Here is a 27,990-nt window from a genome sequence, read left to right as displayed (position 1 = left end):
CAAAACAGTCCAAAAACTCAGTTCAGTTGCCAGAATTTAAATAAAAAAGTGGTACTGTTTTCCATTTACAGTAATATGTTGTAAAAACAATCATACTTTTGACAGTAAAAGTGTTTTTTACGGTTTATTACTGTAAATAAAAACAATATCAAATTTTTACAGTAAAAAACTGTTAGTTCAGTTGCCAGAATTAAAGCAAACGGTGGTACTGTTTTTCATTTACAGTAATATGGTATATATACACTGTATAATGTACAGTAAAATTCTGCTGACTAAATTGACAGTTTTTACCATTTTTTTTTACGGTTTATTACTGTGAATGAAAACACTATCACATTTTTTACAGTCCAAAAACAGTCCAAAAACTCAGTTCAGTTGCCAGAATTTAAATAAAACAGTGGTACTGTTTTCCATTTACAGTAATATGTTGTAAAAACAATCATAATTTTGACATTAAAAGTTTTTTTTTACGGTTTATTACTGTAAATAAAAACAATATCACATTTTTACAGTAAAAAACTGTTAGTTCAGAATTAAAATAAAACGGTGGTACAGTTTTTCATTTACAGTAATATGTAATATACACTGTATATTTTACAGTAAAATTCTGATGACTAAATTGACAGATTTTACCTTTTTTTTTTTTACAGTTTATTACTGTATCACATTTTTTACTGTACAAAACAGTCCAAAAACTCAGTTCAGTTGCCAGAATTTAAATAAAACAGTGGTACTGTTTTCCATTTACAGTAATATGTTGTAAAAACAATCATACTTTTGACAGTAAAAGTTTTTTTTACGGTTTATTACTGTAAATAAAAACAATATCAAATTTTTACAGTAAAAAAACTGTTAGTTCAGTTGCCAGAATTAAAGTAAACGGTGGTACTGTTTTTCATTTACAGTAATATGTAATATACACTGTATATTGTACAGTAAAATTCTGCTGACTAAATTGACAGTTTTTACCATTTTTCTTTACGGTTTATTACTGTAAATGAAAACACTATCACATTTTTTACAGTCCAAAAACAGTCCAAAAACTCAGTTCAGTTGCCAAAATTTAAATAAAACAGTGCTACTGTTTTCCATTTACAGTAATATGTTGTAAAAAAAATCATAAATTTCACAGTAAAATTCTGGTAACTGAACCGTTTTTTACCGTAAAATCAACACTTGGTTTTTTTACGGTTTATTACTGTAAATGAAAACACAATATCACATTTTTTACAGTAAAAAAAACTGTCAGTTCAGTTGCCCGAATTAAAATCAAACTGTGGTACTGTTTTCCATTTACAGTAAAAACAATCATAATTTGACAATAAAATTCTGGTGACTGAGTTTCCGTTTTTTTCCGGTACAATCTACAGATTTTTCTTTTACAGTGTACATAAAAAAAATATTTCTAATAATGAAAGTATCTGCTGTTACAAGCGGCCCTCTGATGGCAGCCATAACTGCGACGTGGACTTGACTGGGAACCAGTTGGACACCCCCGCCGTAAACACAAGTTCTGTACCAAAGCCCACGTTCTGAAAGATGGGATTCCAAACACGTGTAGCGTTACACCCCGACTAAGTACAGGGCAGTACTGTCGGACCACAAGACTCCCTGAAGAACACCCAGATGAGGCCATGGTCCGGACGGGAAGGAAGCTTGAGGGTCCCCAAAGGATTTGGCATCAGTCCCTTCAGGTCCACTCTTGTGAAGGATTTGGCCTCACATGCTGGTTTCATTGGGTGGTGTCAGACTTCCGTCTAGAACGTGGTTTTCTTGTCTTTCCCTAGGTGCCGCCTCCCTCGCCCCCCCCTCCGCAGTCAGCAGTTCCTGTGAGCAGTTAAGCGCGCCGCCTTTAGGCAGAGGACTAGTGCTGCTGCCTGAGCGCTCCACGTGATTCCTCCCCCGGCGGCTTAAACCCGTGAGCTGCCCTTCACCTTCTAATCTCTCACCTTCCGCCGCAGAGTTGCTCGGACGGACTAATTGGCCCATCGGGGACGCAGATTGTAGGAGAGCCTGTAGCGGAGGGTTAACTTCCGAGCTGAGAGAAAATCTGCTGGATGCCGTGTCGTCCGCCAGGACCTGGGCAAGCCTGGCTGAGCCGGCGGAGGCGGGGGTGGCCACAGGTGTCATGGCTGTCTTAAGCACATCCTCCCGTCCGCCAATCAGGTCCACTTTGTGGGCTCTTGGCTTCTGCATGCTGCAGGAATCTGCAGAGGAGCTGCTGATGCTCCCCTTGAAGTTGTATGGATTCTCTTGGAGGGGAGTTAGTGTCTGGACACTGTCAACGCTCTTGGCACTGATCTGACTCAGATCCAAGGGAGGGGGTGCGCGCAGTTGCCTCGCACTACTGCCAACACCAGGAACCAGAGAACTTTCTCTGCCGCTCTCTCCACTCTCAGCTGTGCCGGAGACTGTCCTTGCACCTTCATTTGAAGTTTCTTGGTTCAACACGCTCATCTCCACCTCCTCCAGGAGTTTGTCCTGACTTTCCGTCCGGTCGTCCAGAACTAGAACGTTAGGTTGCTGAGGGCTGCTTTTGTTCGGCAACGTCTTGATGCTTTCACGGGAGCCCACCTGAGCCACTTCCTGGAATTGTCTGGGCTGATCGGGGCTGCCTACCCCTGCGTTGGAGTAACGTTTGTGGTAGCTCCAGCGGCTTGGTGACAGGTGGTTGTCCACGGGACACTTACTGTCCTCCTTCTTCTCCACCAGCACATCTGTCAGCTCCATGTTTCGTGCAAAAGCCTCTTTGGGATTAATGGAAACGATACTTCCACTCCGTTTGGCACGTTCAAGAGCCTCCCGCCTCTTGATGGCCTTCTCCTGCCTCTTCTGCTCGCGGTAGAACTCGGAGAAGTTGTTGACGATGATCGGGATGGGGAGGGCGATGACCAGCACACCGGCTATGCAGCAGAGCCCCCCGACAATCTTCCCCAGGAGGGTTTGCGGGTAAATGTCTCCGTAGCCGACTGTAGTCATGGTGATGGTCGCCCACCAGAAGGAGGCGGGGATGCTGGTGAATTTGGTGGAATCCTCATCTTTCTCGGCAAAGAACACCAAGCTAGAGAAGATCATGATGCCCATGGCCAAGAAGAGGATCAACAGACCCAGTTCATTGTAGCTCCTCCGTAACGTGAAGCCCAGAGACTGGAGTCCAGTGGAGTGCCGGGCCAGCTTCAGTATCCTGAGGATCCTCATGATCCGGAATATCTGCACCACCCGCCGCACATTCTGGAACTGCATGACGTTCTTGTTGGACTCCGTTAGGCAGAGAGTCACGTAGTAAGGCAGGATAGCCAGCAGGTCGATGATGTTCAGCGGCGCCTTGATGAAATCCCACCTGTTGGGCGCGGACAGCAGCCGCAGCAAGTACTCCATGGTGAACCAGGCGATGCACACCGCCTCCACGTGGGCCAGGCTGGGGTTGTCGTTGAACTGGCCGAACTCGTCCACCACCTGCAGCTCTGGCAGAGTGTTGAGCGACAGCGAAATGGTGGAGATGATGATGAACAGGATGGAGATCATGGCCAGGATCTGCAAGACCAAGTCATCAGTCAAAACACATACTCTTTCAAGGTCAACTGCAACATATTAAGATTAAAGATTGACCCATCCCCTTGGGGAGCAGTGGGCAGCAGCGGCGCCGTGCCCGGGAATCATTTTGGTGACTTAACCCCCAACTCCAACCCGTGTTGCTGAGTGCCAAGCAGGGAGGTTATGGGTCCCGTTTTTATAGTCTTTGGTATGACTCGGCTGGGATTTGAACTCCAACCTACCGATCTCAGGGCGGGCACTCTAACCACTAGGTAGGTTGGAGTTCAAATCCCAGCCGAGTCATACCAAAGACTATAAAAATGGGAAAAAAACCGAATCATTGACTTGAACAAGTCAGGAAAGCCACTTGGAGCCATTTCAAAGCTGCTTGAGGTCCCAAGAGCAACTGTGCATACAATTGTTTCTAAGTATAAAGTGCATGGCACAGTTTTGTCACTGCCACGATCAGAAGGAAAACGCAAGCTATGACCTGCTGCTGGGAGAAAATTGGTCAGGATCATCAAGAGAGCCAGCAAAAAGCAGGTCTGCAATGAATTGGAAGCTGCTGGAACACGGGTGTCAGTGTCCACAGTCAAGCCTGTCCTGAGAGACTACCTAAAGCTCCACAAGCCACACCTAAAGTTTGCTGCTGATCACATGGACAAAGAGAAGACCTTCTGGAGGAAAGTTCTGTGGTCAGATGAAACTAAAATGGAGCTGTTTGGCATTTGGAGGAGAAAGGGTAAAGCCTTTTAATCCCAGGAACACCATCCCTACCGCCAAGCATGGTGGTGGTAGTATTATGCTCCGGGCCTGTTTCGCTGCCAATGGAACTGCTGCTTTAAATGGGACAATGAAAAAGGAGGATTAGCTCCAAATTGTTCAGGACAAGCTAAAATCATCAGCCCGGAGGTTGGGTCTTGTTGGGTGTTCCAACAGGACAATGACCCCAAACACACCTCAAAAGTGTTAAAAGAATGGCTAAATCAGGCTAGAATGAAGGTTTTAGAATGGCCTTCCCAAAGTCCTGACTTAAAGGTGTGGACAATGCTGAAGAAACAAGTCCAACTGAACTGCAGCAATTTAGTGGTCCAGCAGAAGCTTGTGGATGGCTACCAAAAGCTCCTTATTGCAGGTCAACTTGCCAAATATTAACATTGCTGTATGTATACTTTTGATTAGTCACATTTCCAGTAGAGCCATAATAAATTCATAAAAGAAGCAAACTTCATGAATGTTTTTAGTGAGCAACAAGTATGTGCTCCAATCACTACATCACAACAACAAGTATGTGCTCCAATCACTACATCACAACAACAAGTATGTGCTCCAATCACTACATCACAACAATAACAACAAGTATGTGCTCCAATCACTACATCACAACAACAACAACAACAAGTATGTGCTCCAATCACTACATCACAACAACAACAACAAGTATGTGCTCCAATCACTACATCACAACAACAACAACAAGTATGTGCTCCAATCACTACATCACAACAACAACAACAAGTATGTGCTCCAATCACTACATCACAACAACAACAACAAGTATGTGCTCCAATCACTACATCACAACAACAACAACAAGTATGTGCTCCAATCACTACATCACAACAACAACAACAAGTATGTGCTCCAATCACTACATCACAACAACAACAACAACAAGTATGTGCTCCAATCACTACATCACAACAACAACAACAACAACAAGTATGTGCTCCAATCACTACATCACAACAACAACAACAAGTATGTGCTCCAATCACTACATCACAACAACAACAACAAGTATGTGCTCCAATCACTACATCACAACAACAACAACAAGTATGTGCTCCAATCACTACATCACAACAACAACAACAAGTATGTGCTCCAATCACTACATCACAACAACAACAACAAGTATGTGCTCCAATCACTACATCACAACAACAACAACAAGTATGTGCTCCAATCACTACATCACAACAACAACAACAAGTATGTGCTCCAATCACTACATCACAACAACAACAACAAGTATGTGCTCCAATCACTACATCACAACAACAACAACAACAAGTATGTGCTCCAATCACTACATCACAACAACAACAAGTATGTGCTCCAATCACTACATCACAACAACAACAAGTATGTGCTCCAATCACTACATCACAACAACAACAAGTATGTGCTCCAATCACTACATCACAACAACAACAACAACAAGTATGTGCTCCAATTACTACATCACAACAACAACAAGTATGTGCTCCAATCACTACATCACAACAACAACAAGTATGTGCTCCAATCACTACATCACAACAACAACAAGTATGTGCTCCAATCACTACATCACAACAACAACAAGTATGTGCTCCAATCACTACATCACAACAACAACAACAAGTATGTGCTCCAATCACTACATTACAACAACAACAACAAGTATGTGCTCCAATCACTACATCACAACAACAACAACAAGTATGTGCTCCAATCACTACATCACAACAACAACAACAACAAGTATGTGCTCCAATCACTACATCACAACAACAACAACAACAACTATGTGCTCCAATCACTACATCACAACAACAACAACAAGTATGTGCTCCAATCACTACATCACAACAACAACAAGTATGTGCTCCAATCACTACATCACAACAACAACAAGTATGTGCTCCAATCACTACATCACAACAACAACAACAACAAGTATGTGCTCCATTCACTACATCACAACAACAACAACAAGTATGTGCTCCAATCACTACATCACAACAACAACAACAAGTATGTGCTCCAATCACTACATCACAACAACAACAACAAGTATGTGCTCCAATCACTACATCACAACAACAACAACAAGTATGTGCTCCAATCACTACATCACAACAACAACAAGTATGTGCTCCAATCACTACATCACAACAACAACAAGTATGTGCTCCAATCACTACATCACAACAACAACAAGTATGTGCTCCATTCACTACATCACAACAACAACAACAAGTATGTGCTCCAATCACTACATCACAACAATATAAGAATTATTGGTAACTCAAGACAGCCATGACATGATGTTCTTTACACGTGTATGTACACTTTTCACCACCACTCTATATATGTATAAATACATATATACTTACATATATTTATACATACATACATACATACATACATACATACATACATACATACATACATACATACATATATGTATGTATTTATGTATACATATATGTATGTATGTATGTAAAAATATATGTAAGTATATTTGTATGTATATATACATGTATTTATGTATGTATACATGTATGTATACATGTATGTATGTATGTATGTATGTATTTATGTATGTATGTATGTATGTATGTATACATGTATGTATACATGTATACATACATGTATACATACATATAATGTATACATGTATGTATACATGTATGTATACATGTATACATACATGTATACATGTATGTATGTATGTATGTATGTATGTATGTATGTATGTATGTATGTATGTATGTATGTATGTATAAATACATATATGTATACACATATGTATTTATGTATACATATATGTATGTATGTATGTATGTATGTATGTATGTATGTATGTATGTATGTATGTATGTATAAATACATGTAAGTATATATGTATGTATGTATACATGTATACATAATGTATGTATACATGTATGTATACATGTATACATACATGTATACATATATGTATGTATGTATGTATAAATATATGTAAGTATACATGCATGTATACATGTATGTATGTATACATGTATACATACATGTATGTATACATGTATGTATGTATGTATGTATGTATGTATGTATGTATGTATGTATGTATGTATGTATGTATGTATGTATGCATACATGTATGTATGTATACATACATGTATGTACGTACACATGCATGTATGTATTTATACATAAATGCATGTATGTATGCATATATGCATATATGTATACATATATGTATATGTGTATACATGTATGTATACATGTATGTATGTATGTATGTATGTATACATACATGAATACATACATATATGTATACATACATGTATGTATGTATACATACATGTATACATACATACATGTATGTATACATGTATGTATACATACATACATGTATGTATGCATATATGCATATATGTATACATATATGTATATGTGTATACATGTATGTATACATGTATGTATGTATGTATGTATGTATACATGTATACATGTATGTATACATACATGTATGTACGTATACATGCATGTATGTATGTATACATAAATACATGTATGTATGCATATATGCATATATGTATACATATATGTATATGTGTATACATGTATGTATACATGTATGTATACATTCATGTATACATACATGTATGTATACATACATGTATACATACATACATACATATATACATACATGTATACACATATACATATATGTATACATATATGCATATATGCATACATACATGTATGTATACATGTATGTATACATACATACATGTATGTATGTGTGTATACATGCATGCATGTATGTATACATAAATACGTACACGTACAGTATGTATGCATATATGTATACACATATACATATATGTATATGTGTATACATATATGTATATGTGTATACATATATGTATATGTGTATACATATATGTATACACATATACATACATGTATGTATGTGTGCATACATACATGTATGTATGTATACATAAATACATGTATGTATGCATATATGTATACATATACGTATATATGTATACATATATGTATATATGTATACATATATGCATATATGTCTAATTATATGCATACATATATGTATGTATGCATACATACATACATACATAATTAGACATATATACATGTATACATATATGTATGTGTATACATACAGTATATGTATATGTGTATACATATATTTATACACACATACATACAGTATGTATAAACATATACATACAGCATGTATGTGTATACATATATGTACATATGTATACATGTATATGTATACATATATGTGTGTATATATATATGTACAAAGTACAAAAGCAGTGAAGTTGTCAAGTTGTGTAAAAGGTAAATAAAAAGAGAATACAACAAACCCTTTTCAACTTCTATTCAATTGACTAGACTACAAAGACAAGATATTTCATGTTCACACTGACAAACTTAACCAGCGAAGCGTTTCTGGGTGTTGTTGATAAATGGCTGTGGCTTTGCATAGTAGACTTTTAACTTGCACTTACCGATGTAGCGTCCGACTGTAGTTACTGACAGTGGTTTTGTGGTTTTCTCTTTTTATTTACCATTTACACAATATGGGTTTTGTTTAATTATATATATATATATATATATATATATATATATATATATATATATATATATGTATATATATATATATATATATATATATATATATATATATATATATATATATATATATATATATATATATATATATATATATATATATATATATATATATATATATATATATATATATATATATATATATACACCTGTATATTCACACTTAAATTCTTGAGGAGCCAAAAGGGTCCCACTCAGAGTGTTAAAAAGAGGTGAGTTTTGCTAGAAGTGGGAGGAGCCAGGCGGCATAATCAAGTGTGGCGAGGACATGATTGTAATAAGATTAGTGTTGCTTTCTTTAGACCTCACTCAGTCCCGCTTGCAGCCGACAAGAAGAATCAAGACATAGTAGCAGACGGGCCACAAATAGCCTGCGACACAGTGCGGGTAGCACTGCTCGTCTGACACGCTACAATACCATAGAGCTGCTGATGGTGTGTTTGACAAATCCCGTCCTACTGAAACAAGAGAGCAGACAAAGTATGGGAAATAAAGTGTGCTATTGGAACATTGGAGGATAGGTAGAAGGATGATGGATGGATGGATGAAAGAATGATGGATGGATGGATGAATGAATGATAGATGGATGGATGATGGATGAATGAATGAATGATAGATGGATGGATGATGGATGGATGAATGAATGAATGATAGATGGATGGATGATGGATGAATAAATGAATGATAGATGGATGGATGATGGATGAATGAATGAATAATAGATGGATGGATGATGGATGAATGAATGATAGATGGATGGATGATGGATGAATTAATGATAGATGGATGGATGATGGATGATGGATGAATGAATGAATGATAGATGGATGGATGATGGATGAATGAATGAATGATAGATGGATGGATGATGGATGAATAAATGAATGATAGATGGATGGATGATGGATGAATGAATGAATGATAGATGGATGATGGATGAATGAATGAATGATAGATGGATGGATGATGGATGAATGAATGAATGAATGAATGATAGATGGATGGATGATGGATGAATGAATGAATGATAGATGGATGGATGATGGATGAATGAATGAATGATAGATGGATGGATGATGGATGAATGAATGAATGATAGATGGATGGATGATGGATGAATGAATGATAGATGGATGGATGATGGATGAATTAATGAATGAATGATAGATGGATGGATGATGGATGAATGAATGAATGATAGATGGATGGATGATGGATGAATGAATGGATGATAGATGGATGGATGATGGATGAATATGAATGGATGATAGATGGATGGATGATGGATGAATGAATGAATGATATATGGATGGATGATGGATGAATGAATGAATGATAGATGGATGGATGATGGATGAATGAATGAATGATAGATGGATGGATGATGGATGAATGAATGAATGATAGATGGATGGATGATGGATGAATGAATGGATGATAGATGGATGGATGATGGATGAATGAATGAATGATAGATGGATACATGAATGATGGATGACAGAATTATGAATGGATGCAAGAATGATGGATGAGACTCCATGAAACTGAATCCTCAGGTGAGACAAGTGGAGTAATGAAGGTCTCAGACTTGGACTTTGAAGTCACTTGAAGTCAAGAACCTCAGCAACTTTTTACCTCCTGAATAACATTTCCAAAACCTGAGGAAGGAAATCCAAATCCGACTTAGAAGGACTGATCCATGCCTTGGTCTCCAGCAGGTTAGACTACTGTCATGGAAATGGACTCTAAACCAGAGAACCTCAGGGAGTGGTCTCCTGCTGACATGTTAGAACCATATGAACCATCTCCAGCTCTAAGAACCTCAGGGAGTGGTCCCCTGGTGACGTGTTAGAACCATATGAACCATCTCCAGCTCTGAGAACCTCAGGGAGTGGTCTCCTGGTGACATGTTAGAACCATATGAACCATCTCCAGCTCTAAGAACCTCAGGGAGTGGTCCCCTGGTGACATGTTAGAACCATATGAACCACCTCCAGCTCTAAGAACCTCAGGGAGTGGTCTCCTGGTGACATGTTAGAACCATATGAACCATCTCCAGCTCTAAGAACCTCAGGGAGTGGTCTCCTGCTGACATGTTAGAACCATATGAACCATCTCCAGCTCTAAGAACCCTTAGGGAGTGGTCTCCTGCTGACATGTTAGAACCATATGAACCATCTCCAGCTCTGAGAACCTCAGGGAGTGGTCTCCTGCTGACATGTTAGAACCATATGAACCATCTCCAGCTCTAAGAACCTCAGGGAGTGGTCTCCTGGTGACATGTTAGAACCATATGAACCATCTCCAGCTCTAAGAACCTCAGGGAGGGGTCTCCTGCTGACATGTTAGAACCATATGAACCATCTCGACTTTTGAGAACCTCAGGGAGTGGTCTCCTGCTGATATGTTAGAACCATATGAACCATCTCCAGCTCTGAGAACCTCAGGGAGTGGTCTCCTGGTGACATGTTAGAACCATATGAACCATCTCCAGCTCTAAGAACCTCAGGGAGTGGTCTCCTGCTGATATGTTAGAACCATATGAACCATCTCCAGCTCTAAGAACCTCAGGGAGTGGTCTCCTGCTGATATGTTAGAACCATATGAACCATCTCCAGCTCTGAGAACCTCAGGGAGTGGTCTCCTGGTGACATGTTAGAACCATATGAACCATCTCCAGCTCTAAGAACCTCAGGGAGTGGTCTCCTGGTGACATGTTAGAACCATATGAACCATCTCCAGCTCTAAGAACCTCAGGGAGGGGTCTCCTGCTGACATGTTAGAACCATATGAACCATCTCGACTTTTGAGAACCTCAGGGAGTGGTCTCCTGCTGATATGTTAGAACCATATGAACCATCTCCAGCTCTGAGAACCTCAGGGAGTGGTCTCCTGCTGACATGTTAGAACCATATGAACCATCTCCAGCTCTAAGAACCTCAGGGAGGGGTCTCCTGCTGACATGTTAGAACCATATGAACCATCTCGACTTTTGAGAACCTCAGGGAGTGGTCTCCTGCTGACATGTTAGAACCATATGAACCATCTCGACTTTTGAGAACCTCAGGGAGTGGTCTCCTGCTGATATGTTAGAACCATATGAACCATCTCCAGCTCTGAGAACCTCAGGGAGTGGTCTCCTGGTGACATGTTAGAACCATATGAACCATCTCCAGCTCTAAGAACCTCAGGGAGTGGTCTCCTGCTGATATGTTAGAACCATATGAACCATCTCCAGCTCTGAGAACCTCAGGGAGTGGTCTCCTGGTGACATGTTAGAACCATATGAACCATCTCCAGCTCTGAGAACCTCAGGGAGTGGTCTCCTGCTGATATGTTAGAACCATATGAACCATCTCCAGCTCTAAGAACCTCAGGGAGTGGTCTCCTGGTGACATGTTAGAACCATATGAACCATCTCCAGCTCTGAGAACCTCAGGGAGTGGTCTCCTGCTGATATGTTAGAACCATATGAACCATCTCCAGCTCTAAGAACCTCAGGGAGTGGTCTCCTGCTGATATGTTGGAACCATATGAACCATCTCGACTTTTGAGAACCTCAGGGAGTGGTCTCCTGCTGACATGTTAGAACCATATGAACCACCTCCAGCTCTAAGAACCTCAGGGAGTGGTCTCCTGGTGACATGTTAGAACCATATGAACCATCTCCAGCTCTAAGAACCTCAGGGAGTGGTCTCCTGCTGATATGTTAGAACCATATGAACCATCTCCAGCTCTGAGAACCTCAGGGAGTGGTCTCCTGGTGACATGTTAGAACCATATGAACCATCTCCAGCTCTGAGAACCTCAGGGAGTGGTCTCCTGCTGATATGTTAGAACCATATGAACCATCTCCAGCTCTAAGAACCTCAGGGAGTGGTCTCCTGGTGACATGTTAGAACCATATGAACCATCTCCAGCTCTGAGAACCTCAGGGAGTGGTCTCCTGCTGATATGTTAGAACCATATGAACCATCTCCAGCTCTAAGAACCTCAGGGAGTGGTCTCCTGCTGATATGTTGGAACCATATGAACCATCTCGACTTTTGAGAACCTCAGGGAGTGGTCTCCTGCTGACATGTTAGAACCATATGAACCACCTCCAGCTCTAAGAACCTCAGGGAGGGGTCTCCTGCTGACATGTTAGAACCATATGAACCATCTCCAGCTCTGAGAACCTCGGGGAGTGGTCTCCTGGTGACATGTTAGAACCATATGAACCATCTCCAGCTCTGAGAACCTCAGGGAGTGGTCTCCTGGTGACATGTTAGAACCATATGAACCATCTCCAGCTCTGAGAACCTCAGGGAGGGGTCTCCTGCTGACATGTTAGAACCATATGAACCATCTCGACTTTTGAGAACCTCAGGGAGTGGTCTCCTGCTGACATGTTAGAACCATATGAACCATCTCGACTTTTGAGAACCTCAGGGAGTGGTCTCCTGCTGACATGTTAGAACCATATGAACCACCTCCAGCTCTGAGAACCTCAGGGAGTGGTCTCCTGCTGACATGTTAGAACCATATGAACCATCTCCAGCTCTAAGAACCTCAGGGAGTGGTCTCCTGGTGACATGTTAGAACCATCTCCAGGTCTGAGAACCTCAGGAGGTCTCCTGCTGGTGCCCAGAGTCAGGACCAAATATGGTGAAACTGCGTTTCAGTTTTATGCTCCTAAAATCTGATGGATGGATGGACTATGAAATGGATACATGATAGACAAGCCGGGTAGGAACCTACATGAGCTCGGTCAGGTTACCTTGGCCGCTAGCCGGGCAAGAACCTACATGAATTCGGTCAGGTTACCTTGGCGGCTAGCCGGGCCGGAACCTACATGAGCACGGTCCGGTTACCTTAGCGGCTAGCCAGGCTGGAACTTACATGAGCTCGGTCAGGTTACCTTGGCGGCTAGCCGGGCCGGAACCTACATGAGCACGGTCCGGTTACCTTAGCGGCTAGCCAGGCTGGAACTTACATGAGCTCGGTCAGGTTACCTTGGCGGCTAGCCGGGCCGGAACCTACATGAGCACGGTCCGGTTACCTTAGCGGCTAGCCAGGCTGGAACTTACATGAGCACGGTCAGGTTACCTTGGCGGCTAGCCGGGCAAGAACCTACATGAATTCGGTCAGGTTACCTTGGCGGGTAGCCGGGCCGGAACCTACATGAGCACGGTCCGGTTACCTCAGCAGCTAGCCAGGCTGGAACTTACATGAGCATGGTCAGGTTACCTTGGCGGCTAGCCGGGCAAGAACCTACATGAATTTGGTCAGGTTACCTTGGCTGTTAGCCGTTAGCCGGGCCGGAACCTACATGAGCACGGTCCGGTTACCTTAGCGGCTAGCCAGGCTGGAACTTACATGAGCTCGGTCAGGTTACCTTGGCGGCTAGCCGGGCCGGAACCTACATGAGCACGGTCCGGTTACCTTAGCGGCTAGCCAGGCTGGAACTTACATGAGCACGGTCAGGTTACCTTGGCGGCTAGCCGGGCAAGAACCTACATGAATTCGGTCAGGTTACCTTGGCGGGTAGCCGGGCCGGAACCTACATGAGCACGGTCCGGTTACCTCAGCAGCTAGCCAGGCTGGAACTTACATGAGCATGGTCAGGTTACCTTGGCGGCTAGCCGGGCAAGAACCTACATGAATTTGGTCAGGTTACCTTGGCTGTTAGCCGTTAGCCGGGCCGGAACCTACATGAGCACGGTCCGGTTACCTTAGCGGCTAGCCAGGCTGGAACTTACATGAGCTCGGTCAGGTTACCTTGGCGGCTAGCCGGGCCGGAACCTACATGAGCACGGTCCGGTTACCTTAGCGGCTAGCCAGGCTGGAACTTACATGAGCTCGGTCAGGTTACCTTGGCGGCTAGCCGGGCCGGAACCTACATGAGCACGGTCCGGTTGCCTTAGCGGCTAGCCAGGCTGGAACTTACATGAGCACGGTCAGGTTACCTTGGCGGCTAGCCGGGCAAGAACCTACATGAATTTGGTCAGGTTACCTTGGCGGCTAGCAGGGCAGGAACATACATGAATTCGGTCAGGTTACCTTGGCTGTTAGCCGGGCCGGAACATACACGAGCATGGTCCGGTTACCTTAGTAGCTAGCCGGGCCGGAACTTACATGAGCATGGTCAGGTTACCTTGGCGGCTAGCCGGGCCGGAACCTACATGAGCACGGTCCGGTTACCTTAGCGGCTAGCCGGGCCGGAACCTACATGAGCACGGTCAGGTTACCTTGGCGGCTAGCCGGGCCGGAACCTACATGAGCACGGTCCGGTTACCTTAGCGGCTAGCCGGGCCGGAACCTACATGAGCACGGTCAGGTTACCTTGGCGGCTAGCCGGGCCGGAACCTACATGAGCACGGTCAGGTTACCTTGGCGGCTAGCCGGGCCGGAACCTACGTGAGCACAGCCAGGTTACCTTGGCGGCCACGGAGGAGCTTGGCTTCTCCAGCAGGTCCCAGAGTTTCTGCCTCTGGTCGGGACAACACCCGAACTCCTCCTCCACCACGTCCTTCTCCCGGAGACCCTCGGCCTCGCGGCGCAGCTCCTCGTTCATCTGCTCCTTCTTCTGGTGGTAGCGGGCCTGGCAGCAGGACTCCAGGTAGATCTCGTCGATGCCCCAGTAGTCCAGCTCCTGGCCGAAGGACAGGGCGCACATCTCCTCCATCATGTGCAGCTTGCCCGTGCGGTAGAAGTTGAGGATGGAGGAGAAGGCCACGGGGTGGCGGTCGAAGAAGTACTCGTTGTCGGCCAGGTTGTAGTCGTCGCACACCTCCAGCAGGGACTCGTGCGTGTTGCAGTCCCGGAGCTGGCCCAGGCGCGTCCGGGGCAGACGGTCCAGCGTCCGCCAAAGGACTTCGTGGGTCAGTCCGCCCACGTTGAGGCGGACCCTGCGGGAGCGAGCCTTGGCGCGGATGATGTCGATGGGCTCGGGGGGCAGGATGGGCGCCCCCGGTGGTCGGCTGCTGAACGGCGCTCGGTCCGTCATGGCCGCTGGTCTCTATGGCGACGGCTGCTGGGCTCAGGGGGAACTTCTGCTGGTCTCCATGGCTACGAGACACATTGTGGACTATTAGTCCGTCTGGCAGTACCGGGAAGTACTACCTCATGAAATATTCTACTTACATATATTTGTAGTCTACTTAATATTGGAAGTAGACTACAATGTAGATTATAATGTACTTACTTGTTGTACTTACATAATGTACTTACTTATTGTACTTACATAATGTACTTACTTATTGTACTTACATATTGTACTTACTTATTGTACTTACATATTATACTTGCATAATGAACTTAATTAATTTAGTTACACATTGTACTTACATAATGTACTTACTTATTTTAGTTACATATTATACTTACATAATGAACTTAATTAATTTAGTTACACATTGTACTTACATAATGTACTTACTTATTTTAGTTACATATTGTACTTACATATTGTACTTACATAGGGTACTTACATAATTTACAGTAGTTACTTATTGCACTTACACATTGTACTTACATAATGTACTTACTTATTTTAGTTACATATTGTACTTACTTATTGTACTTACATAGGGTACTTACATAATTTACAGTAGTTACTTATTGCACTTACACATTGTACTTACATAATGTACTTACTTATTGTACTTACATAATGCACTTACTTATTGTACTTACATAATGTACTTACTTATTGTACTTACACAATGCACTTACACATTGTACTTCCATAATGTACTTACTTGTTGTACTTACATAATATACTTACTTATTTTACTTACATATTGTACTTACTTATTGTACTTACATATTATACTTACATAATGCACTTACTTATTGTACTTACATAATGCACTTACTTATTGTACTTACATAATGTGCTTACTTATTGTACTTACATATTATACTTACATAATGAACTTAATTAATTTAGTTACACATTGTACTTACATAATGTACTTACTTATTTTAGTTACATATTGTACTTACTTATTGTACTTACATAGTGTACTTACATAATTTACAGTAGTTACTTATTGTACTTACACATTGTACTTACATAATGTACTTACTTGTTGTGCTTACATAATGTACTTACTTATTGTACTTACATAATGTACTTACTTATTTTAGTTACATATTGTACTTACTTATTGTACTTACATAGTGTACTTACATAATTTACAGTAGTTACTTATTGTACTTACACATTGTACTTACAAAATGTACTTACTTGTTGTACTTACATAATGTACTTACTTATTTTAGTTACATATTGTACTTACTTATTGTACTTACATAGGGTACTTACATAATTTACAGTAGTTACTTATTGTACTTTCCCCTTGTACTTACATAATGTACTTACTTATTGTACTTACATAATGCACTTAATTATTGTACTTACATAATGTACTTACTTATTGTACTTACATTATGCACTTACTTATTGTACTTACATAATGTACTTACTTATTGTACTTACATAATGTACTTACTTATTGTACTTACATACTATACTTACATAATGAACTTAATTAATTTAGTTACACATTGTACTTACATAAAGTACTTACTTATTTTAGTCACATAATGTACTTACTTATTTTAGTTACATATTGTACTTACTTATTGTACTTACATATTATACTTACATGATTTACTTAATTATTTTACTTACATATTGTAACTACATATTGTCGTTACCTCTTGTACTTACATAATGTAACAACATTCTGTACTTATTGTACTTACATAGTGTACTTACATATTGCACTTACACAGTGTACTTACATATTGTACTTACATAGTGTACTTACATATTGTACTTACATAATGTACTTATTGTACTTACATATTGTACTTATATATTATATTTAATTATACTTAATTATTTTAGTTATGTATTGTAATCACATATTATCGTTACCTATTGTACTTCCATAATGTAACATCATACTTTACTTACATATTGTACTCACATGGTGTACTTACATATTGTACTTACATAATGTAGTTACATATTGTAATTACATAATGTACTTAGTGTACTTACATATTGTAGTTACATAATGTACTTAGTGTACTTACATATTGTAATGACATAATTTAGTTACATATTGTACTTACATATTGTATTTACACATTGTACTTACATATTGTACTTACATAATGTACTTACTCTTTGGACTTCCATATTGTACTTACATATTGCCGTTACATAATGTAACAATATACTGTACTTACATATTGTACTTACTGCACTTACATATTGTACTTACATAATGGAACAACATACTGTACTTACATATTGGACTTATGTATTGTACTTAAGTATTGTAACAACATATTGTACTAACATATTGTACTTAGATACTGTACTTATGTATTGTACTTAAGTATTGTAACAACATACTGTACTTAGATACTGTACTTGCATATTGTACTTACATATAGTACTTATTATACTTACAAACTGTGCTTGCATATATAAATATGCTTTATATTTTGGGGATTATGATATTTTGCTAGCTTGTTTTCTATGAATTGACTGAAGAAATATAGTAAAAACTGTTGAATTGTAGTATCTGTCACACTAGTAAATCATCACAGATGTTACATTGATTTTAAAAGGACCTTTAATGGCTAAAAATATGCTTTTGAAAAAGAGCTAGCTTAACCGACAGGCAGCCATTTGGGGGATTATGATATTTTGCTAGCTTGTTTTCTATAAATTGACTGAATAAATATAGTAAAAACAGTTTAATTGTAGTATCTGTCACACTAATAAATCATTAGAGATGTTCAATTGATTTTTAAAGTAAGTTTAATTGCAAAAAATATGCTTTTGGAAAAGAGCTAGCTTAACCGACAGGCAGCCATTTTGGGGATTATGATACTTTGCTAGCTTGTTTTCTATGAATTGACTAGCTAACTATAGTAAAAACTGTTGAATTGTAGTATCTGTCACACTAATAAATCATTACAGATGTTACATTGATTTTTAAAGTAAGTTCAATGGCTAAAAATAGCACTTTGGAATTGTGCTAGCTTGTTTTCTATGAATTGATTGAAGAACTATAGTACAAACAGTTGAATTGTAGTATCCGTCACACTAGTAAATCATCACAGATGTTACATAGATTTTTAAAGGACCTTTAATGGCTAACAAAATGCTTTTGGAAGTGAGCTAGCTTAACCGACGGGCAGCCATCTTGTGGAGGTGGTCACGTGACCCGGGGAGCGCCGCGAGTGCGAGTACGAGGCCATACACTCCCTTCTAAAGTGTCTTGTCATGTGCGGAGCCGAGCGCTGTCCCAAAGTAGCGAGGGGAGGATTATTGCGTAATGGCTTCCACAAATCCTCCTCATGGTTTTAGCCTTCGTCTGCCCGGCTAATTTTAGTGCCTCCATCTTCTCCCGGCACACCCGGAGGACACACAAGTACACACTAGTACACACAAGTACACACGAGTACACACAAGTACACACTAGTACACAGGTGCATTTCATCAATAGGACTGACGACAGGAAGTAGTGTTTTGTCGGCTGGAACCACACTAAAATGTGCTTTTGTCCATGGAAGATTACATATGTTGACTTACACACACACACACACATATATATATATATATATATATATATATATATATATATATATATATATATATATATTTGGGTTGGTGCACTAATTGTGAGTGTATCTTGTGTTTTTTATGTGGATTTAATTTAAAAAAAAAAAAAAAAAAAAAAAAAGCGATACCGATAATAAAAAAACCGAAACCAATAATTTACGATATTACATTTTAACGCATTTATCGGCCGATTAGTGCACCAACCCAAAAAACCTCCCTCCCCCCATTTCTTTCTGTTATCAATATTCTGCTTCCTACATGATATATCAATATATATCAATACAGTCTGCAAGGGATACAGTCCGTAAGCACACATGATTGTGCGTGCTGCTGCTCCACTAATAGTACTAACCTTTAACACTTCATTTTACTCATTTTCATTAATTACTAGTTTCTATGTAACTGTTTTTATATTGTTATTCAAGAAAATGTTTTTAATTTATTTATCTTATTTTACAAATTTTTTAAAAAAGTACCTTATCTTCACCATACCTGGTTGTCCAAATTAGGCATAATAATGTGTTAATTCCACGACTGCATACATCGGTTGATATCGGTATCGGTAATTAAAGAGTTGGACAATATCGGAATATCGGATATCGGCAAAAAGCCATTATCGGACATCCCTAATATATATGTATGTGTGTACATATGTACATGTATGTGTGTATATACGTATATGTAAATGTGTATATATATATATATATATATATATATATATATATATATATATATATATATATATATATATATATATATATATATATATATGTATATATATATATATATATATATATATATATATATATATATATATATATATATATATACACACACATATATATATATATATATACATATATATATATATATATATATATATATATACATACACACACATATATATATATATATATATATATATATATATATATATATATATATATATATATATATATATATACACACACATATATATATATATATATATATATGACAAATTTTAGTATTGTTTCAAATAATATTTTGCCAAGTAGTTAAAAAAAATGATTAAATCATCAAAATTACTCAATTATAAAATCCATCCATCCGTCCATTTTCTACCGCTTGTCCCAAACGGATTACTAAAAATAAATTGAGTACAATAACAAAACATTCAAATTCATTCCATTGGAAAAAAAAGAACAAATATTTGGATTTATTTATTTATATTACTCTATGGACACGCAATTATTTATATTATATTTACAATTATGTTTTATTTTTACTGTACATAATGAATAAAAAATACGTTCATTATTTTTGTTATCTTTATTATTATTGGATAATATATTGAATTTTGCCAATGCCAATTGTAAAATAAATACAAAATAATTATTAATATTGTTTCAAATAATATATTCACTTTTTTCAAATAGTTTAAAAAAAAATGTAATCATCAAAATGACTCAATTATAAAATCGATTATCTCAAAATGAATTCAATACAATAATAACAATAAATTAAAATTAATTCCGTAGAAAAAAAAAAGAACATATTTGTATTTATTTTATTCATATTACTTTATGGACACATAAAGATATTATGGAATTATATTTACAGTTTTATTTTTTTATTTTTACCCACATAATTAATTTTAAAAAATACGTTTATTATTGTTATCTTTATTATTATTGGATAATATATTTAATTTTGCCAATGCCAATTGTAAAATAAATACAAAATAATTATTAATATTGTTTCAAATAATATATTCACTTTTTTCAAATAGTTTAAAAAAAATGTAATCATCAAAATGACTCAATTATAAAATTGATTATCTCAAAATGAATCCAATACAATAATAACAATAAATTCAAATTAATTCCGTAGAAAAAATAAAGCAACATATTTGTATTTATTTTATTCATATTACTTTATGGACACGTGAAGATATTATGGAATTATATTTACAGTTTTATTTTTTTTATTTTTACCCTACATAATTAATTTTAAAAAATACATTTATTATTGTTATCTTTATTATTATTGGATAATATATTTAATTTTGCCAATGCCAATTGTAAAATAAATACCTAATAATTATTAGTATTGTTTAAAATTATATATTCAAATTTTGTCAATATTGTTTTTTTTTAAGTAACCAAAATGTTAACATTTTTAAAATGATTATTTAAAAATAAATACAGTACAATAATATCAATAGAAAAAAAGATAAAAATAATTAGATTTTTTTAAATTTTTGTAACTTTGTGGACAAATTAGCAAATGTGAATATTTTATGCAGTTATTTATATTATATGTACAATATTTATGTATTATTCATACAATATATAATAAATACAACTGAATTAGGATTATAAATATGTTTTTTTATCTGTATTATTACTAGATCATTTTATTTCATTTTGACAATTGTATAATTGTACAATTATGTTTTATTTTTACTGTACATAATGAATAAAAAATATGTTCATTATTTTTGTTATCTTTATTATTATTGGATAATATATTTAATTTTGCCAATGCCAATTGTAGAATAAATTCAAAATAATTATTAATATTGTTTCAAATAATATATTCACTTGTTTCAAATAGTTAAAAAAAAAATGTAATCATCAAAATGACTCAATTATAAAATCGATTATCTCAAAATGAATTCAATACAATAATAACAATAAATTCAAATTAATTCCATAGAAAAAACAACAACATATTTGTATTTATTTTATTCATATTACTTTATGGACACGTGAAGATATTATGGAATTATATTTACAGTTTTATTTTTTTATTTTTACCCTACATAATTAATTTTAAAAAAATACGTTTATTATTGTTATCTTTATTATTATTGGATAATATATTTAATTTTGCCAATGCCAATTGTAAAATAAATACCTAATAATTATTAGTATTGTTTAAATTTATATATTCAATTTTGTCAAATAGTTCAATATTGGTTTTTTTAAGTAACCAAAATGTTAACATTTTTAAAATGATTATTTAAAAATAAATACAGTACAATAATATCAATAGAAAAAAAGATAAAAATAATTAGATTTTTTTAATTTTTGTAACTTTGTGGACAAATTAGCAAACGTGAATATTTTATGCAGTTATTTATATTATTTGTACAATATTTATGTATTATTCATACAATATGTAATAAATACAACTGAATTATGATTATTAATATATTTTTTTATCTGTATTATTATCAGATCATTTTATTTCATTTTGACAATTGTATAATTGTACAATTATGTTTTATTTTTACTGTACATAATGAATAAAAAATACGTTCATTATTTTCGTTATCTGTATTATTATTGGATAATATATTTAATTTTGCCAATGCCAATTGTAAAATAAATACAAAATAATTATTAATATTGTTTCAAATAATATATTCACTTTTTTCAAATAGTTTAAAAAAAAATGTAATCATCAAAATGACTCAATTATAAAATCAATTATCTCAAAATGAATCCAATACAATAATGACAATAAATTAAAATTATTTCCATAGAAGAAAAAAAAGAACATATTTGTATTTATTTTATTCATATTACTTTATGGACACGTGAAGATATTATGGAATTATATTTACAGTTTTATTTTTTTTATTTTTACCCTACATAATTAATTTTAAAAAATACGTTTATTATTGTTATCTTTATTATTATTGGATAATATATTGAATTTTGCCAATGCCAATTGTAAAATAAATACAAAATAATTATTAATATTGTTTCAAATAATATATTCACTTTTTTCAAATAGTTTAAAAAAAAATGTAATCATCAAAATGACTCAATTATAAAATCGATTATCTCAAAATGAATTCAATACAATAATAACAATAAATTAAAATTATTTCCATATAAGAAAAAAAAGAACACATATTTGTATTTATTTTATTTTTATATTACTTTATGGACACATGAAGATATTATGGAATTATATCTACAGTTTTATTTATTTATTTTTACCCTACATAATTAATTTTAAAAAATACGTTTATTATTGTTATCTTTATTATTATTGGATAATATATTTAATTTTGCCAATGCCAATTGAAAAATAAATACTTAAACAATTATTAGTATTGTTTAAAATTATATATTCAATTTTGTCAAATAGTTCAATATTGTTTTTTTTAAGTAACCAAAATGTTAACATTTTTAAAATGATTATTTAAAAATAAATACAGTACAATAATATCAATAGAAAAAAAGATAAAAATAATTAGATTTTTTTAAATTTTTGTAACTTTGTGGACAAATTAGCAAACGTGAATATTTGATGCAGTTATTTATATTATATGTACAATATTTATGTATTATTCAAACAATATGTAATCAATAAAACTGAATTATGATTATTGATATATTTTTTTATCTGTATTATTATTAGATCATTTTATTTCATTTTGACAATTGTATAATTGTACAATTATGTTTTATTTTTACTGTACATAATGAATAAAAAATACGTTTATTATTTTTGTTATCTTTATTATTATTGGATAATATATTTAATTTTGCCAATGCCAGTTGTAAAATAAATACTTAATAATTATTAGTATCGTTTAAAATTATACATTCAATTTTGTCAAATAGTTCAATGTTGTTTTTTTTAAGTAACCAAAATGTTAACATTTTTAAAATGATTATTTAAAAATAAATACAGTACAATAATATCAATAGAAAAAAAGATCAAAATAATTAGATTTTTTAAATTTTATTAGCAAATTAGCAAACGTGAATATTTGATGCAGTTATTTATATTATATGTACAATATTTATGTATTATTCATACAATATATAATAAATACAACTGAATTATGATTATTGATATATTTTTTTATCTGTATTATTATTAGATCATTTTATTTCATTTTGACAATCGTATAAAACACTTATATTTATTGACAAAAAACATGAATAACGCAGTAATATGTGGTCCATTGAAGTACTTTTACACACAAATGTACACAAGTGAATACATTTTAAAGTCATTCTAATAGTAGTTTTTACATTTGTATTAAAAGTACTATTGTAAATACCAAATATGAATTTGTTTTGAAAGTTATTACAATAAATACTAACATTATATCTAATGAATAAAATATTGGAATAAAAAAGTATGTTAAAGAAAACATATTTGTATATAAATGTGAGTATAATGTGTGTACTTTCTGTGAAGTACTGCAATACTTGCAAGGAAGTACTTTGAAGTCCAAACATGGAAGTCTTTGTGTCTAATTGCCGGTCAGGAGATTAGCAGCGCTGCAGATTATCCAGCGATTAGCTGCACACAAGTACTGCGAAAAGTACACAGCAAGGCGCTAAAAGTGTCTTTTTTACCTGCTAAAAGTCTTCAAGGTGAGCTGGGCCTCCTGCGGGACCCCCCCAGCATAGCGGGCGGGCGTCCGTCAGCACGTCGCCACGGCAACCTGGAGCCTGGGACAGGTGCTGGCGCTCTTCTTTATCCTCCTCCTCATCATCTTCCTCGTCATCGTCACCTGACCAACACCTCAGACCTTCATGGAGGACAGCAAACACCTGCTGGGCCACCTCAAGGTGCACTCAGACCTGGGAGAGAGAGAGGGGGAGAGAGAGAGGGAGGGAGAGAGAGGGGGGAGGAGCTAATGAGCTAATGCTTTCTTTTCAGCACCAAGGACAGCTCACATCAATTATTTTATATGTTATATACAACTAATTATAAAATAAAGTCCATTAATATATAAATGTAATGTTAATTTTAATATAAACATGATAATAAAATATATTATAATATAATAATATATACAATTAATTATAAAATACATGTGATATTGATTAAACTGTGAACATAAAGTCAATTATATTAGAAACGTAGTGTTAATTATAATATAAACACGAAAATAAAATATATACAATTATAAAATACATGTAATATTGATTAAACTTTGAACATAAAGTTAATTATAATATAAATGCAATGTTAATTATAATATAAACATGACAATAAGATATAATATATATAATTAATTATAAAATACATGTAATATTGATGAAGCTATGAACATAAAGTTGATTATACTATAAATGCAATCTTTGTTATAATATAAACGTGATAATAAAATATAATATATATTTAATTAATTATAAAATACATGTAATATTGATTAAACTAAGAACAAAGTTAATTATAATATAAATGCAATGTTAATTATAATATAAACATGACAATAAAATATAATATATATAATTAATTATAAAATACATGTAATATTGATGAAACTATGAACATAAAGTTAATTATAATATAAATGCAATGTTAATTATAATATAAACATGACAATAAAATATAATATATATAATTAATTATAAAATACATGTAATATTGATTAAACTATGAACAAAGTTAATTATAATATAAATGCAATTTTAATTATAATATAAACATGACAGTAAAATATAATATATATAATTAATTATAAAATACATGTAATATTGATTAAACTATGAACATAAAGTTAATTATAATATAAATGCAATGTTAATTATAATATAAACATGATAATAAAATATAATATAATTAACTATAAAATACATGTAATATTGATGAAATTATGAACATAAAGTTGATTATAATATAAATGCAATGTTAATTATAATATAAACATGATAACAAAATATAATATATATAATTAATTATAAAATACATGTAATATTGATTAAACTAAGAACAAAGTTAATTATAATATAAATGCAATTTTAATTATAATATAAACATGACAATAAAATATAATATCATTAACTATAAAATACATGTAATATTGATGAAATTATGAACATAAAGTTGATTATAATATAAATGCAATGTTAATTATAATATAAACATGATAACAAAATATAATATATATAATTAATTATAAAATACATGTAATATTGATTAAACTATGAACATAAAGTTGATTATAATATAAATGCAATCTTTGTTATAATATAAACATGATAATAAAATATAATATATATAATTAATTATAAAATACATGTAATATTGATTAAACTAAGAACAAAGTTAATTATAATATAAATGCAATGTTAATTATAATATAAACATGACAATAAAATATAATATATATAATTAATTATAAAATACATGTAATATTGATTAAACTATGAACATAAAGTTAATTACAATATAAATGCAATGTTAATTATAAGATAAACATGACAATAAAATATAATATATATAATTAATTATAAAATACATGTAATATTGATGAAGCTATGAACATAAAGTTCATTATAATATAAATGCAATGTTAATTATAATATAAACATGATAATAAAATATAATATATATAATTAATCATAAAATACATGTAATATTGATTAAACTATGAACATAAAGTTAATTATAATATAAATGCAATGTTAATTATAATATAAACATAACAAAATATAATATATATAATTAATTATAAAATACATGTAATATTGATTAAACTATGAACATAAAGTTGATTATAATATAAATGCAATCTTTGTTATAATATAAACATGATAATAAAATATAATATATATAATTAATTATAAAATACATGTAATATTGATTAAACTAAGAACAAAGTTAATTATAATATAAATGCAATGTTAATTATAATATAAACATGACAATAAAATATAATATATATAATTAATTATAAAATACATGTAATATTGATTAAACTATGAACATAAAGTTAATTATAATATAAATGCAATGTTAATTATAATATAAACATGACAATAAAATATAATATATATAATTAATTATAAAATACATGTAATATTGATGAAGCTATGAACATAAAGTTGATTATAATATAAATGCAATGTTAATTATAATATAAACATGATAATAAAATATAATATAATTAACTATAAAATACATGTAATATTGATGAAATTATGAACATAAAGTTGATTATAATATAAATGCAATGTTAATTATAATATAAACATGATAATGAAATATAATGTATATAATTAATTATAAAATGCATGTAATATTGATTAAACTATATTATAGTGTAAATGTAATGTTAATTATAGTACAAATATGAATGGTAATTTCATTATGATCCTTAATGTTCATTTTAATATGAAGATAAAAATGCAAAACTTTTCTTCTTTGCGATCTGACAGAGTGCTCAACTGACAACTTCTTACTTTTCTCTGGTCACTTCAGTTTGGCGTCAGAAGTGGGATCCCTGGTGTCAGAAGCGGGATCCCTGGTGTCAGAAGTGGGATCCCTGGCGTCAGAAGTGGGATTCCTGGATGACAGTGCACTGTCCAGATCTACCAACGCAGATCAAATGTTTGAGGACGGGACAGCCAAGCCACCTAATAAAATTA

At 34.3% G+C, this 27,990-nt stretch overlaps 1 protein-coding gene across 1 annotated transcript; it reads right to left on the bottom strand.

Annotated features, from left to right (window-relative positions):
• Positions 1–27: 27 nt before the first annotated feature.
• LOC133664790 (potassium voltage-gated channel subfamily B member 2-like) lies at positions 28–27,904 on the bottom strand. The gene is made up of 4 exons (XM_062069701.1): positions 27,805–27,904; positions 24,967–25,194; positions 15,380–16,011; positions 28–3,534 (listed from the first exon to the last, which is right to left on the bottom strand). The coding sequence occupies exons 3-4, from the start codon at positions 15,947–15,949 to the stop codon at positions 1,720–1,722; spliced, it is 2,385 nt and encodes a 794-aa protein (XP_061925685.1). The 5' UTR covers positions 15,950–16,011; positions 24,967–25,194; positions 27,805–27,904; the 3' UTR covers positions 28–1,719.
• Positions 27,905–27,990: the final 86 nt, after the last annotated feature.

This window comes from Entelurus aequoreus, linkage group LG14, assembly GCF_033978785.1.
Source record: "Entelurus aequoreus isolate RoL-2023_Sb linkage group LG14, RoL_Eaeq_v1.1, whole genome shotgun sequence".
Lineage (NCBI taxonomy): Eukaryota > Metazoa > Chordata > Actinopteri > Syngnathiformes > Syngnathidae > Entelurus > Entelurus aequoreus.
Note: the sequence above shows the minus strand (reverse complement) of the source record. Positions and strands in the feature narration are given on the sequence as shown.

Bases quoted from the DNA above. Each gene is read 5' to 3' on its own strand.
- LOC133664790 (XM_062069701.1), bottom strand. From the start codon at position 15,949: ATGACGGACCGAGCGCCGTTCAGCAGCCGACCACCGGGGGCGCCCATC. The intron at 3,535-15,379 runs GTAACCTGGCTG...TTGGTCTTGCAG, and splicing joins GCTCCTCCGTGGCCGCCAAG to ATCCTGGCCATGATCTCCAT.